Genomic DNA, 19,546 nt, shown 5'->3' on the forward strand with positions numbered 1-19,546 from the left:
CTAAATGCAATAACCATAGGGCAGGCCAGAATGTGACTCTCGAGCTAAACTAGTAACTGCTCCCGATTGAAGCTGCAGAATTAACTTAATGTTTTCCACTGGGTTTGCAACCCTTGGATTTAATGTAGATCTTTCAGTGGAAGTTGCAGCTGTTCAGCAGGATCTACATCCTCTGTGATTAAATAAATTGGCTGAAAACCTGCATGAATTATTAGCAGTAAGAGTATGTAGCCTTTTTGCTTTTGCAGGGTTTGATCCACACAGTTAGTTGCTTACAAATAGGGGTGAATTGATTAGAAGAAAAAGAAGGGGCTGAGGGGCTTTTGTCCAAGTCCTAGTAACACCGTGGGCTTTGAGGCGCACTTCATACCTTCCATGTGTAAAGGAAGGAAGCTGAAATGCCAGTTCCCAGCTTCACTGCCCATACGGACTGAGAAGGCATCAGCCTTGTTGAAGTCATGTAGAATCCTGCTGAAAGCAATGGGACATGACACACACATGCTCATACATATAAATATACCTCAGGGCATAAAGCAAAACTTGTGAAACTTTTTCTTGCTGACTGTCAGGCTCTAAATCTTTGTGGAAGTCTTACTCTGAAAGCAAGTCCCTGAGTTTGGCCCAAACCTTTTCTGCAAGAAGTGCTGGAGAGCACAAGTGTTTTGTCAGTAGACACAAATCCACAACAGGTGCACGCGCAGCACTTCAGGGAAGGGTCTGAAGGTGAATCAAAATCAGCTGAAAACTAGTGATATCAAAGGAGATGTCAAAGCAACAGCTTTAAGACTTGTGGCCAGTTGGTACCAGTTGACAAAACCAGTATTTATAGGCATAAGCCTTTTTGCCAGATGGGAATGTAGACCCATGCTCCTGGCAGCACCACTGGTCTCTGAAAGGTTTTTTTTGTTCTCTAAATGAAGCGTGTAAGCTTGCCCATGGCTTTATACCTTGTCCTTTGCACATAAACTTGCTGCTGCTCGTGCTTGGGGGTCATGTGGTAGCACCAGCGAGAGGCAGCAGTTTCCCATTTGATCTCATCATCACAGTGCAGGCTGCGAGCAGAAAGAAGCTGCAGTGCTCGATGGCTGGTACTCCATAAATGGAACTCGGCACTGCTAAAGTCCATACCCAACTGGAGAGCCAGCTGTCGCTGGGGTAGGGAGACTTTCTGACATAGTGCTCCTTTGGAGCAATTCAACATTGCAGTATATTGCATTGCTAAGGAATTTTTGTCTGAAACACAGAATTTTTTTTCAGTGTAACTGGGCTTTAAACTTACAGAGATGGATGTACAGAAATGGGAGAAGGAAATACGTTGCCAAGGCTTGAGATCACTGTATTCAGTGTAGCACTGGAGGCAGAAAGAGTGAACAGGTACACATGTTTGGAAGAGGATGAGCTGTGTTTGGAGGGTGGCAGTATAAAGTGCTGTGAGCAGTATTCGTGGGAAAAAATCCAAACAAGAACCTGTTGCTGCAACAAAACCTAAAGAGAGCTGAAAACAAACAGTCTGTGAATGCAGTGTGCACTAGACACTCTTGCCACCTGAGGAGAGTAATTGGCAAGGGCTGAGTAAGAGCTTGTTCTGGGTTTGGAGGAGCAGCATTGTTATGCTAATAGTCCTTTCACTTGCCTGCAGTGTTGCTGTTGTGGTCTCCTGGAAGAATTGGGCAGAAGGCTTTCCCAGGACCTATTTGTGAGGAAGGGCTGGCTGCCATTTCATCTGGTCTAATGCAGGTGGCTGTAAGCCTGCCTTCCCTCCTACCCCCTGCATACATCTCCCTGCCCCTCGCAACAGAACGCTCTGAACATTTGCAAGGTCTCACAGACAGTCTGTTCAAGTACACAAGTTGATTGAAACCAGCCCAGCTAGGGTGGTTCACTTTTGGCCAGAGCAGCTTCTGAGCTGTGGTCTGCCTGGGCTGGCACCGGGCAAGTCATGGGCACCATGACCAGTGTGTGAAGGGATCAGAACCACTGCAGGACTGGCCAGGACTGCCCCAGTCCACTGGTCTGTGAGTATATCTCTGGCAGGCAGGTGAATTTCCTCCCTTCCCCATCCACTCTCATAATTAATGGTGGTGTTTCTCTTTGCCCCATGGGGTCCTGCCCATTCCCAGCACATCAGCCATGCTGTGCATGCCTCACCTTTCTTGCTTTAACAGTTCCAGTAAGAATCAGTTGGGATTTTTTTTTCAGAGTCTTAAGCTGTCTTTAACAAATGTAGACCCAGTTTTGGCCTAAGTTCTCTTGTCTGAGAATTTGATTAGAAGTGATTCTCATTTACATGGATTCTACCAGCTGCCGGCTCTATGACCCTGGGGGAAAAAAAGTCAAATGATACTGTGAAAGCCATTAGCGAGCACATTAGAAGCAGCCATATCCAGGCCAGGCAAAGCTCTGGAAATACCTGGCATTCATGTGTCTTTAATTGCTTTTCTCTCTTTACAGCTGTTGTGTGAATGCACCCTCTGAGAGGGGGTTGCCTCAGGGATTTCTTTTTCATTATATGTTGTAGAGAGGGAGACAGGAGCAAGCAGAGACTGCTCAACAAGAGAAAGAAGAAGTAGACTTGAGCAGCAAGAACAAATTTGAACTTAGTGGAGGAAGATCTAAGGAGCTAATATTGGGTGTAAACAGGGGCAGGTGTGCTTGGAGGAGCAGCAGAATTGCTGCTGAGCTACTTTGCTAGCAGCTGAGATGCTAAGACATTAAACATCTTTTGAAGAAAGATGAGATACCACTTCTGGACTTCAGTGCCTTGTTCAGGTGTGTCTTTGAGCAAATAAAGAACATAATAAGGTGATTTCCGTATCTTAAAGGAGCATCAGCAATATGAGAAGCTTAGATATCTCAAGAATGGAGACAGTAGAAATGTACAAAAAGCTCCAGGCCCTGAGCCAAAATCCCTCTCAGGACTCCTGTTAGCCTGGTGTGATTTCCACATTGTCTCTGTCACAACACCCAGGGCTTTTCTGCACTAGGAAAATGGCAGCAGAAGTGCTTTGCCATGGAGCACATTCTCCACTGTCAAGTGAGGAAGAGCATGGTGGCGAGAGGTCAAGAGAGGTGCAAGTCAGCAAGTGACAGCTCTGTGGCCTGAAACCTTGTTCTCTACCTAGCAGGTAAAAGGCACCACTGCAAACTTTATGAGGACATGCTTGCTTTTACAGCCTATGAAGTGTCACTTGCTCCCAGCCCATTATCTACGTAGTGATTTGTTTCCAGTCTTATAAGTAAGATCTGACACAAAGGAGGTAACATTTAGATGCTGTAATGTACACTGAAATGTTCTCTGTAGGCTGTCTGTGTAAGAAGCTTTGCTGGCTACACCTGCTTTTTGGCAGCTGCTGCAGTGACAGCTGAGGATGCAGTATGATAAAAATGCCACTTCTGCAAAATAATCATAGTGCATTGGGTGATTTTGAGCAAGGTCTTGTGAAGGGAAAGACCTCACCAAAACACACCTGTCTGGGACAGCATGAAGGCTAGAGAAAGTAAAGCATGTTGTGAATGTTAAGCCAAATATGATAATAGGTAAATGGCTCAAGACCTCAATTGTTTCAGCTGACTGACTTGAGAAAACTTTGTGGAGTGTTTACCTGTGCCATGAATTGATCAGGTGGTATGAAACCATTATTCTCTTGCTTTTGAAAGGATGAAAACCAAAGAAAAATGACAACAGATTAGCACAGCTGTCAATTTTCCTGCTAGAACTTTGGTAGACTCTGGTTGATTGTTGTTTTAATTAATCAGAAGCAATCAGTAAATACTGTGATTAGCACAGCTTCTATTTAACCCCATGTTGTGTTGTCAAACTGTATATGTAGCAGTTCTGCAGAGTAGAAGAGGAGTCTAAAAGCTCTCAGATAAAAGCTCCAGAAGCTGAGGATGGCTTTTAGTGCTGAACTGCCCAGGCTGGCTCCAGCCCATAGACCAGCTCTAAAACAGTGCAGCAGAATGCAGCAGTAGAAATCCAAATGGGTTTCAACTGTTTTTAGGAGAAGAAGAGACTTTTTTTTCCCTGGGATTCCCAAATGGCAGCTTGACACTTTGATTCCCAAATGGTAGCCTGTGTTAAAGCTAACAGTGATTGCTTGTATAAACTTCTGCTTCCTTTTCTCCCCGTAGGTTTGTTGATTGGCTCTGGTTGTGCCCTCTATCCTCTTGGCTGGGACAGTGAAGAAGTCAGACAAACCTGTGGTAACCTTTCCAACCAATTTGAATTGGGTGAGTCATCATCAGAGCATCTGAGCCACATTAGGCTCTTTCTTTGTGTTAACCATAAGAGCAGACTAGGAAGGACATGAGTTCAGGCTTGGAGAAGTAATCTACCTGTGAGTGGTAGGCTATTCATATTGCATAATTCTGGTATGATGCTAAGGCAGGGAATTTCAGATAGTTTTCTGGAAATATTTTCCAGAAGAATGTTATAAAATAAAATAAGGGAATGTATGTATGTATGTATGTATATTTTTAAGATATAAATTAGATTTAATAGTCTTGCGGTGTGGGAGCTAATGCTCCTGGACAACTTGACACAGGGGAGACAGAGACATCCCATCACTGCACAGATCAGGGTAATTCTCAATTAGTACAACTGGCTATTTTTGAATTCTGATATGCTTATGGCCTTCTAACCCAAGCCTAAAGAGTATACTTTTTTTGTTATTCACATATTTGGGAAACTGGCAAATAACACGTGTTCCCTATGTCAGCCGTCTCCCAAATAAGCCATTCATCTCACTGTTGATATCTGCACTGAGACTGAAATGAGAGCCAGGGATGAAACCAAAACAGGTTCACACCCTTGCTCTCTCTAGAAAGGGTCTAGAAGGCAAGGGCTAAGCAGCAACCTAAGGATTAAGCAACGTGGATGATCAGGATCTGCTGTTTGAATGCACATCTAGGTCCTTGTTGAGCTAGAAGGATCGATGCAGTTGCTGACACCCTACTCTGTAAGTTCTCTCTTATCCTGTGTCACTTGAAGAGGGGGATCTGCAATACTTCTGAAGAAACAGGAGAGACTGAACACCTTGACCCCCCATAGACTTGAGAGCTTTTGCTCCCAAGCCCACAGAACTTCCCCTTTCCAGCCCCTGCAAGCTAAACCTTAGTTGATCTTAGAAATTCTTTCCATAACTGTGTGTGCAGGACCTGTGCAGGGCCTGACAGTAAACCCAGTGCAAGGAATAATGGACAAAAATTATCTCCTAGGGTTAAAGGCAAACCTGCTGCATTATCTTTTAATTTTACACTGATGTTTCTGTCAGATTTCAGGAATGAGGAAATTTGTTTCCATCTCACAATGTTTTTTGTCAAGATATGAAAACGAATTGAGGTTGAAAGATAAAAAAATATTGCTTTGGGAGAGATGCTCCAGGCCACCCTTTCCTACACCATTCCTGTGGTGTTTTGAGTGCATTTGATCTGACATGGGACCAAAAATTCTCATGACCAATATCAGCACCCATCACTACAGTGCTACTGATGTTCTTATCAGCAACCACCTATAGTGTTGCCCAAGGCATGTATAATGTGCTCTAGAAGCTTTACCTTGTTATTCTGAACTCTAATATCCTTCTGCAGTATTGATATTAAATTTTCTTTTCAGTGAAGTATAAAAAATTTTTATTCACTTGATAATCGAAAGATATAAACACAAAGGAGAGAGAGCAATGAGAACAGAAATGTACAGTTAATTAGCAGGAAAAAAGTGTCCCAGAGCTGAGATTCCCAGCTCTATGGAGAGGTGTCTGAAAGGATGTAGTGAAAAGACTAGGCAAAACTCTCTGGTATCTGTTGCAGGAACATTCAGTTTGCTGCTGCCCATGGTTAATCCTGTGCAGAAGCCTGAAGTAGCTCCTAGCCAGTGCATTGAGCATCACCTCCTTTGAAAGGCCAGCTTGCCCCTCACTGGTGCATGCTGATGCCTTGGCTCTTCCACGCCGAGCATGTGAGCAGCTCTGCTCCAGCGATCCCTGCTTATTTCCCTGTTTGTTCCCAGGTGCAAAAAAGTGTTACCTTTACAGGTTCTTTCTCTGCAAACCCAGAAGGTGGGTGTCATGCCAGTCTGAGCTCCTTGAAGGCAGCACTTGGGCAGTTACAAACTGTGATCTTGAATTCCGTCATGTCCACAGTCAGAGCAGAATCTCCGAGACCACCTTCATTGTCTCGATCTTGACTCACGAGTCAGATATTCGCATAAATTGAATCACTCTGACATTAAAGTCAGTGAAGTGACTTTGTGAAAATTTCAGCTGACAGCTTTCCTTCCAGATATACATAAGGACCATAAGATGCATTGCATTAACTGTGAAGGCATGTACTGTACCGTATTTGCTAGACCCAGAGCACACAGGGCAGGTGTTATACATGCCTAGACTTGACAGCAGTGCTGGTCTCACTGATCTGCTGCAATCATATGTTAACACATTAATTAACAGATTATAACAAGAGCTGAAATTTGCTGTAGTGATTTCCGCTAGGCAGCTCTGCCACTAAACATCTCTTTTCCACGTATATTGGCAGCAAACTTAAATGCTTGGGTAGGGTTTTTTTTACTTAATGTCAGTGTCTGGTTGATGCTGTGTTATCAAAATCATCTATAAAGAAGAGGTACTGTCCGAGGGCCGTTCAATAACCACACTGCTCATCTTTCATAAATACCTCTTGGTTGGTGATAACCCCAACCCTCTAGTCTTTTCTGAATCATTAGAGACTGGCATACTCATTATAGCCTACAGGCCAAGAACGATGTTTCAAAGACTTAATCTCACTAAGTCTCAAGACAAATTTAAGTAATTATTGCTTTCATTTGAATATTTAATTTGATTAAGCCACAATGATATGCTTACTATTCCTGAGCCTGTGAAATGAGTTGTATGAGGAACCAAGCTGCATTCAAAATCTGCTCTCAGAAAATCTGAGCTGCCATGAGCCCTGCACTGGTTTGCTAATGGAGAAAACGTGGTGATGGGAGTGCTGGTCCCATACCTCCTGCTGCTGTGGGTGCTAGTGAGGATGACACTGAGAGCCTAATTCAGCCCATGTGGTTAGTCTCAAAGGAAAGAGTATTCAAAGGAATGCTGGTCAGCAGGCAGCATTGACTCCTCTGTAAGCGTGGCAGAGCAACTGCTTCAGGTTGGGCCACAGGGAATGGGTGTGTGTGGTTAGGAAAGGAGAGTGAAAGCTCACCAGGTTTGACCACAGAGCCTGGAAAGGTGAGGGGAAAAAACTTTTTAGTTTGAAGGTAGAAAAGATAATCTAGGAGCTGCGATCTGCATTGCAGGAGGATGAGAAGAGCAGGAGGCAGGTACAGATGAGGAACTACAAGAACTCTCTTGAGAAGCAGCTGAATTGTGCACCATGAAATGTAACATTAACCAGAAATGTTCTAGAATTAGCAGTTAAATGAAACCAAAACATGACAAATGCCCACCCCCTGTAACATGCTCATAACTAGATAAAATAAATAAATAGAAATGCTAAGAACCCATAAAACCCCCTAATCCTCAGTGGGTGTACTAGATAAGAAATGCTTGTCATGTCTTCAGGCACTCTGAAAAGGCATTAGACTAATAGGCACTCCAAATAGTGCTGAGGTAGCCCATATTGTGAAGAGGGACCCCCCTCCCTCCACCCCCATCAAACACACACATTTCTGTGTATATTCCAAAGCAATATTTAAAAAGGCTGCAGGAAAAATAGTCATGCCTTTAATTTATGTATAAGTGGATTTGAGTATTCTTTTCTAGAAAACCTGAGCCAATATGATGAAATGCCCAGCAGTTTGTTGCTCTCTTTAAAAATGGATATTTATTTGGTTTTTATAAAGTGAATTATGTCCAAAGGATTTACTTAAACATTTATGTATTTAATTGGGCTACTTTTTTTCAGTCAAATGAAAGTGGTTGTACGGCTCTGTCTCTGACGAAGAGGAGTTATTCTTCAACTGAAGATACCCTGCCAAGGACGACCCCATTTGTTGATTAAATGACATTCAATAGATGAGCTGCTTTGCTAATGGGGATGGGGAATAACCTCCATAAATAGACAGACAGAGACTGACGCACCTGTAGAGGGGCTCGCTCCCAGCTCTTCTCTAGCAATCTGGTTTTGCCATCATGAAAAAAAGCATAGTGATAGATTAGACCTTTGACAAATGATCCCTCGCAAATCTTATTGAGTGGTTAAGGTCATGATAGGTCTCTGTTGTGTTCCTCTGCTTGTGGTTGCCAGCTTCCTACTCAGCATGACCTCTGTGGAGGTCTTGGAGCCCTGCATCGTATCACAACATTCCATCACAGGTCACAGATGGAGCAGAATTCCCACTGAAACACCAGACTATGAACTGGAGCAATCTTCTACCACTGTTTTTAGGGTAGTAACTCCTAGAAATAGGGCAATACAAATAAATGGGGGGGGGGGGGGGGAAGAGACATTTTTATATTTTACAGCTGCACAGTTGCTTGCTCATTGACTGAGTCAAAATCCTCAGTCTAATTTGGCAACAGGCTAATGCCTGAGGTGAATACCGGAGTAATAAGTGAACAGTGCTTGAAGGGGCTGCCTTTCACTGAGAGTGGATCAAAATTATCCTAATCTTTTGTCACTGTGCAAAATGTTATCGTTATGTTGCATTATTTACACCCTGGATTTGCCTGTGGGCCCTTTCAGGGCAGCACTGACATGGTATAGCAGTACAAGGGCTGCTGACTGAAGTGTGTGAAAGTGAGTCAGATCTACAAAATCCCCTCCTCTACAAAATGAATTAGTATGTGATTTCCCAAAAGGAAGCATCGTTATAGCATATCATATAGCACACATTCACTTTCACTGAGCTAGAGGCACTAATACAATTTTTTTTTTCATTTCTAAATGTACCACGTAAGGATAACAACTGAAAAGTTGAGGTTTTATCAGGAAATTTATCTAGATATAGATGACTTATGCCCTAGGAAATTTCATCTGACCTTGAGCTGCCAATGCCCTTCCACCAGATTTATGAAATGATGTTGTGTACTTACCTTATTAACCTGAAAGAATGTAGACACGAAATTTAAGATAAAGTCCAATTTTTAATTTGAACTACTTAGAAAATATTTTTTCTTCATTTGAGGAAGTACAGTGTCACTGGGCAGTCAGAACTCAGCTTGGATGATCAGTGCTTCAGAATTTTTTATGACCTACCCCTTTCTGTGAGAGATTATTTTTTATGTCATCCATCTCCTTACCTAGGACCTACTGGTTTTTATTCTGCTGTGTGATTTTTGTGCTCAGAAGCATTCTATGAACACAGCTTGGTGTTTACTATATGTGGCTACCTTCAGAGCTCATCTCTGAATTTCATGATGCTTTTCTTTGCTATTGCCAAAGTTCTATTTGGTGATGGCATAGGTTGCACAGGCTGCCCAGAGAAGCTGCAAATGCCCCATCCCTGAAAGTGCTTAAGGCCAGGTTGGATGAACCTTTGAGTAACCTGGTCTAGTGGAGGGTTCCCTGCCCATGGCAGGGGGGTTGAAACTAGATGGTCTTTAAGGTCCTTTCTAACACAAACCATTCATATGATTCTTTGACTAAGGCAGTGAAAATGACAGGTCTGCCATCAGGGGCTCAGGTATGGCCATTGGCACACCATGTCCTGCCTACCCACTGGGCAGCTGCTACCTCAGCCTGCCCAGGATGCATTCTGATCTTGTTTGAGTTACTGTCATCCTTATAAGACTGGGAACAATTTCATGTCCTGTGTCTTCTGCAAATCATTCTAGATCCTCTCTAGTTGTTTCACTTTCTCTGGCTGTCATGCTCTATCGTTCCCTGTCCTGGGCTCAGGTGCAGCAACAACCAAAGCAAGAGCTCCAAATACACACCTTTGTTTTCTGTCTCTGGCAGCCCATCCGTGAACTGCTATGAAAGGGCTCGCCTGGCCAAAGTGGATGTCTAGAGAGCAACTTAGATGCCTAGTTCCCATCGTGAACTGAACAAGCAGCTGAATTGGTCTCAAAACCTCTCAGAAACTTCTCTGTTGAGGGATATTTGTTTCCAAGTATCGTTGTTATTAAGGTTCCCCTTTGCCACTTTTAGAGGGCTTGAAATGTTTTAAAGAGAACTGTTGACTTGATAATTACTTTTGCTGTAGAAATGTTAGAGTAAATGATCTTTAAAGCACTTTGAAAGCAAACCGTGGAGTTACTAGAACAGCATAAAACCTCCACAGAAAGCAGTGGATATAAAAAAGTCTTTTCCAGCTAGTTAATTTGTCTTAGGTGACATCATTTTAGCATCTGGCTGAGTGTTGGCATACAGTGCCAAAACAATCAAGATAAGGATTTAAAGGGTAGGACAGTTAGTTAGAATTGTATTAAAGGCAAAAGATTCAAAGATGTGTTTTTCTATGAGAAATCAATCTGAAAAAGGCAGGATTTTTTGTTTTCAGGTCCTCTGCAAACAGCTCAGAGATTTTACCCTTCATTCTTTTTTACTGGGGCTGAGCACAATCTTTACAAGCATACCCAATGTGCAGCTACTGAGTTATCAGAAGAGTGAGTGAACTACATGCTAGTAAAGAAAGTGTTCCATCAAGAAACATTTCCTCTTTTGTGCTACCCAGATAGCTTCCATTCTTAAATCTTCATAAGCCTTTGGTGACTATATCAAGGTCCACATATATTTTAAGGTAAGGGGGGACTATTTACAAGAACATATAGTGACAGGACAGAGGAGAATGGCTCAAAAGAGAGTTGGTTTAAACATTAGGAAAAACTTCTTTACTATGAGGATGGTGGGACACTGGATCACGTTGCCCAGAGAAGTTGTGGATGCTCCATCGCAGGAAGATTTTAAGGCCAGATTGGCTGGTCTGAGCAACCTGGTCTGGTGAAAGATGTCATTGCCAAGGGCAGGGGGGTTGTAACTATATGATGTTTAAGGTCCCTCCCAACCCAAGACATCCTATGATTCTAGAAGGCACTTCCCTTTGTTGCCAGACTTAGATCATGGTCATGCAAGGACCCTCTGCAGTCAATAGACATAAGTGGGAGCATCCAGAAAGAGACTCAGACCACCTGGAGCAAGTATTTGCTGCTCTTTATTATTCAAAAAGGGCAGCTGAAGTGGTTGTTTGGAATCTCTTCATAGTTAAAAGGGAGAAAAATAAGTGCTACTAGAGCAGAGTTCACCTGCTGTACTTCAAATGTTTACCTTAAGAGGAAATGCAACACAATTTTGTAAGTGACCACCCCAGGGTGCATATCCAAAGAGATGGGAAATTGATTTCAGTTCCTGCAGTAGGTGAGCTTACTGCTGACTTCCTGCAGGAGGCTGAGAGAGCTCCTTCTTAGCTGGACATAAGCCATTTGCCCTTGGGAATTTGAGCATTGTAGTTGACACAAGGTATTGGTTTCTCCTTCATTGTTCCATGATAAATGCACACCCACAGCAAATTTGAGGTTTGATTAAACAAAATTATGTGATCCTCTAAAGAAAGGAGGATTTGATCACATAAGTGAGTGTCTGCATACAGCAGAACTAAAGAATTTCAAGTTGGCGTTTTTGTCCTACTTTTTTACACTTCATAACTTTATGAAATTTTATGCATTTAGTTACAGACCAGTTACAAGTAAGCAAAATAGCTTGATCTGTACACATATAAAAAATCATATTTTTTTGAAAAGCTAAATCCATTGAGAAAGTCAGATCCCTGCAACGGACAAAGAACCAGTTTCACTGAATGCATTATTTTGTATCAGGCTATTTGCTGGGCTGCAGTTTTACCTTATATAGTGTTCTTTCTTTGTCTCACATAACTGCTTTAATCTTTTCTGGATGCATTCCAAGTTTCAGCTTCTTTTCCTGCTTTTGTAGCTGATTTCACATGACAATTTTTCATTGTAGCTGTGTCAAGAAAAAAATCCTCAACTATTTAATTTATCTTGGATTTTTTTCAAAATAATTGTGCCTTCTTATTAATTAGCTGATTATCTTTTACATTCATTTATGGCTTTCATATCCAAATCCCCATATATCCTTTAACATCACATTCTACTTTTTTCCTTGATTTCTTTTCCAACAACCTGATTGATTATATAAATTTACATTCTCTGTAGTACTAGACTCTCATGTGAAACTGTTAATTAGAACTCTTTTTGGAAGTTTTGCAGGAATTGTAGTTTTTATTTTTGAAGGTATGTAATTTGTATTCTACAGTCCAGCTAATTCTGAAATCTTTTTTTCTTCATCTTGGAAAATAGGCTGTACTTAAGGTTAATTGATTAGAGTTTGGCAAATACTCTAGACTGCAAGCCCATTGTAGTCTCTTAAAATTAACAGCAAGATTAACAGGTACAAATATTTAAGATACTAAATCATGCAATTAACAGATTTTCAACCAAGATACTTTCATATTCAGGATATTTTTTCATAAATGACAATTATTGGTTATTTTAGATGAAACCATATGTTATTTCCAAGACCTTGATAACTATATGTGATAATTATTTATAAGACATCATGAATAGAAATCCTGGTAAAATTCTGTTTTGGCAACTAGATCCTGGCACAGCTTCATGGTAGATCAAGCATCCACAGGTTTTCTGTTGCCAAATTTCTTTCACTTCCAAATTTTTCTTAATCTTTCTTTGCCTTTATATTCGAGAGGAGGAGGGGAACAAGGAGACTCATATCATGGCCTTGAAGATTACATTAGAAATAAGAAAAAGGCATGGAAGTGTTTTTTAATAAACCCATCAGTCACTGCAAAAATACCCCTCCACATTTTTCTGATTTCTTTTGATTTAGTAAATATTGTTTTATGTTCTCTGTGACTCTTTTCTGTGAATCTTCTTTTGATAGTGTCCTCACTCAACATACTATTGTCTTTGGTCCTCGGGGACCACATTTTCTCTCAATCCTCTTTAAAGAAGAGAGGAGTGTAATGTTTCCACTCTTTCATTCTTTTATTTGCTTGGTAAATGGTCATCCATCCATGTAGCTGCAAAGTCCATTATTCTGTTACTTCAGTGTTAATCTTGGCACTCTTTTGTTGCCAATCCCAGTAAAACAAAGGTGAAAACAAAGTTCTTAATGGCTGACTACAAATTTACCTGAGCCAACTTGGACAGTCCTACTTCACTGAGCAACCAAGAGATCCAATTATTTATGCTCTCTTTAAATTAAAAAAAAAAAAAAAAGGATCCAGAATTAACAACATGCTGAAGTGCTGAAGCCACAGCTTCTCACTCCATACTGACCTGTCAGGTAAAGACTGATTTGTTAAAAGCACCAGTTCTGCACAGAGAAGCAAGCTGCTGTGATGCATGTCATCTCTGTCGGAAAGATGAGCACTTCAGCTGCTGGGAATTTACTTTGGCACAAAACCAGATCTAGCCCATCTTATGAGCAAGAACATGTATACATTCTTGCATGCATCTCCACATCCTCAATGGACGAGCACTCTTATATCTATCTATCTATATATATATGTGTATTCCTGTGCATTCTTGAGGAATACAACAGCTTTTGTGCCTTTATGTGTGTGTGAAAATTGACATGGTTTCAATAACTGCTTTAATTCTATCAAGTGTTTAGGTAGTCTTGATTTTCATTTTAGAGTTTTGACATTAAAAAATGGGAAACTGCAATACTGGATTTCTAGTCTTTTATATGACAGGCTCCATGAAAACTCTGCTCTATTTGATGGTTGAATTTAAGCTCCAGTTCTGCAAAGCTCTTAACCATTTGTTTACTAATGAATACATGACTAGTCCTGCTGATATCAGTGCAATAATAATTACTCAACTCTTCTTTTTATAAAACTTCTTGTTCCTTTTAAAATGAGTGGTTTATATCAATGTGAGGAAGAAGTAATTTTACAATTTAAAATGATACTAAATTACCCAATTATTGATAACCAACAATCTTTCTTTAGGATGCAGTAGACTTAAAAAGTCATACATGTGGTAAAATGAGAACACCAAAGCAGAAACATTCACTCCAAAATATTTTTCTCCATGTGTAATACAAGATTACAAAAGGGGTGGCATTGTTTCATTTTGACACATGGCTATGCAGTGGAGGCATTCATTGCAATGGGTACCTTTGAGATGGATTATCTCTGGCCTTATACGTAACTATACTTGCAATGAAAAGTATAGCTAAGTCTTATACCCTCAGATACCTGCCCAGCTTCAGGCTCTTCTTCAGCACAACAGCTTGAAATTCTGTTCTGCTCAACATCATCCAAGTACAGATCAAGCTGTTCTATCCAAGGCCTCCCATTGCTCTTGACACAGGCTAGAAAGAATGGCCAGGTTTATTGCTGTGTTATTGTTGCACTAAGGTCAGGCTCCCGGCTCTTTCATCCGTTCTCCTGCTCTGCCATTCTTTCATTTGTTCATCTTGACCCAACTCACACTTGTGAACTACATTGCATTTGTTAGATCAAGAGCCTGCCTGCCTGCTGTGTCTCAGAGCATTAAGTAGGGCAGTGGTCCTTTGGCTAAATGGAGCGTGGTACACAGAAATAAATGTTATTCTCTTCAGCCAAGAGTGAACGTGTATGTTGTGTCTGTTGAACACATCTCTGACACTGATTCCACAGTTCTTTCCTCTAAATATGTATCACACACACTGTCCCCATCTCCCTCTGCCATGGCACAAAAGTTGAAATTACACCATGCAAAAAGTCAAATTTACTTCATTCTCTATCCTGCTTAGGTTACAGCTTTGGGCAGTGCTCCCAGGTGAATTTCTTTTTTAAAGTAGTATTTTAACATTTATTTTCTCTGCTTGGACGCATCATGATGAGAAAGATTTACATTTTCAAGATGCAACTACAAGTCTCTAGTAGTTTTAGGAACACTTCACAATTTAAAAAGACCTTTCAGATGGAGTCCATCTTTTCATGAGAAATGCTGTAGCATGTCCTACCCTGTTATAAACATGACCATTTTCAAAACAATCCAATGGGTTTAAATATCTGGTGTATTCTTAAATCTGGTTTTGAAATTCCCAACAGAAGCTATGGACTGTGTGTGTACACAAGAAAAACAATAGATGGCCCAGACACAGGTCTCTCCAAGTACTGCTGTGTGATTGGGCAAGTATCAACATCAGTGACATTGCCAGGCACTTGGCAGCTCTCCAGGGTTTCTGATGGCCTTCTCTTGAGGAAGTCGGACTCTCTGTGTGGTCTTCTGTAAGGAAGCCAAGAATGGCATTGATCGACAGAGCATAACCAGATGACAAAACCAAGTAAATCTCTCTGTCTGCTCCAGCATATTAAGGAGAGAGGCTAATGAGCTCAAACCAAGGCCACACAAGTCCTCAAGTCCTCTTGGTCATATCAGGGTCTTTGTTTCACTGAACTTTTTTTTTTTTTTAAATAAAAATTTGCGAGGCTTATGAAGAAAAAGTGAAACAAGTACTATGCTTCCTGCTGTGGTGCCAAACCGAGATCTTCAAAGTGGCCAGGAGCATAAGTGTTGCTTCCCATTAATGTCTCCTTACAAAGCTTGCCTGACAATATTCTGTAGACAGTCGATGGCCATGCTGTCTGCTTTGAGGCATGCTAATGCCTTGGACATGTTAAGATGGACGGACATCTTGTGTTTCTGGTGCCTAAGGCAGGAGTAGCTGAGTTGATAATTGCCTGAACCTGAAGCCTCGCCCTCAGGGATGCCATTGGGACAGAATATGGACGTGTCGCCCATTTCTAGATGGAAACACTGTTGATACCTTTTGTCCTCTGAAAGGAAGAATGGTTTCTGATGCTTTTCCCAGAGGTTGGGAAGGAAATGTTGCATTGATGCTTGTGCTTTACTGAGAACACTGGCTGCTCAAAGAGGGGTGATATCACCCATGGTGCCAATAAGACAGGGAGAACCTCAGTTTTAACAAGTCCCAAGCACTCAACATCAGAACGACCACGATGATGCAGACCAAGTAAACATTATTTTTAGAGATGGGCTGAAATCCTGAGGAGTAGCAGCAGGCATCTCCATGCTTTCGGAGGTCTCTAGGAAGGCCTCCTTCCTGCTGCAGCCACTGTTTTCCTGATCTTCTGCAGGCACAATCATGCCTGGAAGGGAAGCAATCACTTTACAGTCCACCATGGGATTCCCCAGCACTGGTGATGAGTTTGACTATATAGAGATACTGAGGCCATTAAATGGATTCAAAGTCATATTGTGGCACTGTTACACAGGTTAGACAGAAGATCAGTGAAGTTTCCAGCAATGATTGGTGACCTTGGATGGGGATAGGGGAATTTCTCTATTTTTTTTTATTTCTAGAATCTATGATTCCATTCCCACTGCAGCCCCCATGCAGGGGGTTGCTCCTTTGTGGATGGTCAGGATCGATGCCCGTGTGAACGGGTCGCCCACATCCATGTCCCGGGTCACTGTCACTCAGCAGTTCTCAGCCCAGTCACCGCAATGGCAGAGCTTGAACTTGTGCCCCCCGTTCCCTGCCTGAGGCGGGCACACAAGTGGGGCAGAAGACTAGGAAGGCGTTTTCCGGGTGGGCAGACGGGAGGGTGGCGGCTGATGCTGATCTGTGTCACTCTGTTTCCCTTGCAGGGACCTGCCACATCGGCTGGGCCTACTACTGCACGGGCGGGGGCGCGGCGGCGGCCATGCTGGTGTGCACCTGGCTGGCCTGCTTCTCGGGCAAGAAGCAGAAGCAATACCCCTACTGAGCTGGCCCTGGGCGCGGGCGCTGCCAGGCGCCCGAGGGGCTTGCTGAATGTCTTCTGGATAACGACGACGAACAAGGAATTTTTACGTGCTTTCTCTCTGGAGCGGGCCTCGGGCGGGATGGCGGGCAGCCCCAGGGTGGTAGGGAGGTGAAGGTTGCTCGAAGCCATCCAGTCTGGCTGGGCAGGGGCAGGCTTTCTTCCTACAAGCCTGCTCGTGGTCTGCTCCACGAAAATACAAGCAAGGAAAACTCCACTTTGGTAAATGGTGAAATTCTGCATGCACCAATTAATTAGCAGGTTGGTGAGGGGGCGGTGGTGCCTGGATGCTGAGCTGGAGAATGGCAGCCCCGAAAGCACACACACACACGCACAGATGTTGACCATGGCACAAAATGAGTAGAGAAGAAACTTTTTTTTGGTGCAAATCTTCTTTCTTTTCCTTTTTTTTTTTTTTTCCTACTTCTCTCTGGTGGTTTAAAACTCAGTGTTGCAACACTTTTTAATCTATATATTAAACTTAATAAAAGGACCAATAAGCCACTTTATCAGTATTTTGTATAATCTCTACACATTTTTCTTGTCCAAACATTTAACCACTGCTTATTCTGCCCTCTGTAACTTTTATTAAGCCTCTGTGTTTTCAACATTATTGCAAAATGCAACATAATTACTTGGCACATGTAGCCTTCCTATAGTACTTTTATGAAATGCAGTAAATGGATGTTTTTCCGTCCATTGGAAATTCCACTTAAGGTACTGTAGAGCTCTGTTAGTTACGTATGACTAACAGGAAACTTCTTCCAGGCATAGATTTCTGTTGCTGTTATGTTTAGCTCATTAATGTCGTATTGTGCTGTACCATGTTTATTATTTCAATATTCATTTTTGTAAAATATATATATAATATGTGCTATTTTATGTTTGTATTTGAAAAATCTCTGTAAATAAATTTTTCCTTGATCAATACTTGCAATGTGTGGTCATGTCAGTAGATGAAACAGTTCCTTCCCAGATTCCCACTGGAAAAATTCTCAGAAATAGTCATAACTTTTATAGCCATGCTGTATCCTTTTACCCTGTAAGACACATACATTTAAAGTTCAGTTATATTGCCTGAGGACAGACACGTATTGCCACTGGAGGCATTCTGGTGTATCCCACATTTTTGCCTGCTGCTGTTGGGTGTCCTGAAGGACTTCAGTGACACCATTCCATTTTGTCCTGGCTGCTGCAGACAGCGTTTCACACAGCACTGTATTATCCCTATTTAGACAACTGAAATAAGCCTTTGCTGTCTTAACAGCGCCGACACTGATCAAATACCTACTAGGTGGCTCCCTGCAGAGGACACTGTACAAACAATGCTTAAAAAACAAATCTTTTGTTTTCTTTAGGTAAAGCAATGTGAACTTAGAGCGTAAGGGGTTTTCAATCGTGACGTTAACTGATGCTATTTCCTTTCAAATTTGTTTTTCTGTTCTTTTTTCCCCAATGTGATATTTTTTTGGTGTATTTTTAAGTCACCACCTATGTTCTAGTTGTAGCTCTTCTGGTTGGTGGCACTTGTAGCTGAACAAATCTGACAGCATGCAGTTGCTTTGTACATTATGCTGGGCAGCCTTTTGGAGGTATGTGGAAATAGAAATGTCGGCTTACAGTGATCAATCCTGATATCACTCAACTGCATTTTATCAAGTTTCAATATAGGCTAAGCCCTACTTATTTGCTTTATGGTGCTGTGCTGTGAAAACAAAATTGTACTTTACCGCTCCCAGATTAGCCCATAATAGCCCTATCTCATCTGGCTGCACTCCTGCTGAGAAGCACACCAGCCATGCTGTGCAGACTTGCCTCCCTGCACGCTCTTCCAATGGCACCAGCAGCAGTGGGACACGGAGTTCTTCCCTCTTGAGTCCAGGTTTCAAGTCTCATCTCTTCTCGTGAGCACTCAGGACTGCGCCCAAACCTACTGTGGGAGGTCAGCAGCATTCCATATATCCTCACAATAAGGAAGAACATGCCTGTTAGGGTTGTGGATTCCTGCTTTATTAAACATGAAGGAGGTATATATACAACTTTGACTGTGGATCCCCTCATCCCAGTAAGATCTTTGTCAGGTGTATCTCAATGGAAAAATGCTGCCTTTATACATTATGTTACTGCAGAAACATGCCTTTCCTTCCACTGAAATTGTAGTTTTATATACCATGTTCCTGTGATTTAGCTATAAATTATTTGTGTTATTATTCTACATTTGACTCTCTCAAGATTATATCCCAGACCTTGCAAGATGGAGAACATTTTGACTTTTTTTAGACCTTCCTATGCTCAGGTTTGGGCTTAATTTATCATGACAAAATGGAACGATGCAATTAGTTCATGAAGAAAATTAGGGTTTTGTTGCAATGCAATACCGTTATAGCATGACTGGCTTCCTTTGAATTTGTATACAATCTCCATTTTTTAGTTTGGGCTTAAATAAAATGTCAATTTTTAATAATCAAGCCAATGACATATGCTGCGCCTGCTTTGTAGCTGTTTATCATATAGCCTTCAGCTGCTGTGATATGAATAAACCAATCACAACTTAATTAAGTTTGTCCATATTTGTGCATTTTGGTTCCGATATCCATTTTGCACTAGAATATAAATACCATTTATTATTATGGTTATCAAGCCTCACAACTACAAACTCTAATAACTTCAAACTGGGCTAAAGATTGCTTTCAATTTCATAGTATGAAGTGTCAATGAAATATTTACAATATTTACCATGTTTAATTTTCTATTTATTTATTCTTGAAGATGAGGAACTTGGCCTTGCATTTGTCAAAACAAAAGATGTAA

At 41.6% G+C, this 19,546-nt stretch overlaps 1 protein-coding gene across 1 annotated transcript in view; it reads left to right on the top strand.

The window, feature by feature from the left end:
• The window catches only part of LHFPL6 (LHFPL tetraspan subfamily member 6), a 140,241-nt gene extending 122,576 nt beyond the window's left edge, over positions 1 to 17,665 (top strand). The window contains exons 3-4 of the mRNA XM_050331664.1: positions 4,132 to 4,230; positions 16,581 to 17,665. Coding sequence (XP_050187621.1) covers positions 4,132 to 4,230; positions 16,581 to 16,699 — 218 coding nt within the window. The 3' untranslated portion in view covers positions 16,700 to 17,665. The remainder of the gene's footprint in view (positions 1 to 4,131; positions 4,231 to 16,580) is intronic.
• The last annotated feature ends 1,881 nt before the right edge of the window (positions 17,666 to 19,546 follow it).

The sequence above is a fragment of the Myiozetetes cayanensis genome, unplaced genomic scaffold (genome assembly GCF_022539395.1).
Source record: "Myiozetetes cayanensis isolate MyiCay16 unplaced genomic scaffold, myiCay2020 scf5-8, whole genome shotgun sequence".
Taxonomy (NCBI): domain Eukaryota; kingdom Metazoa; phylum Chordata; class Aves; order Passeriformes; family Tyrannidae; genus Myiozetetes; species Myiozetetes cayanensis.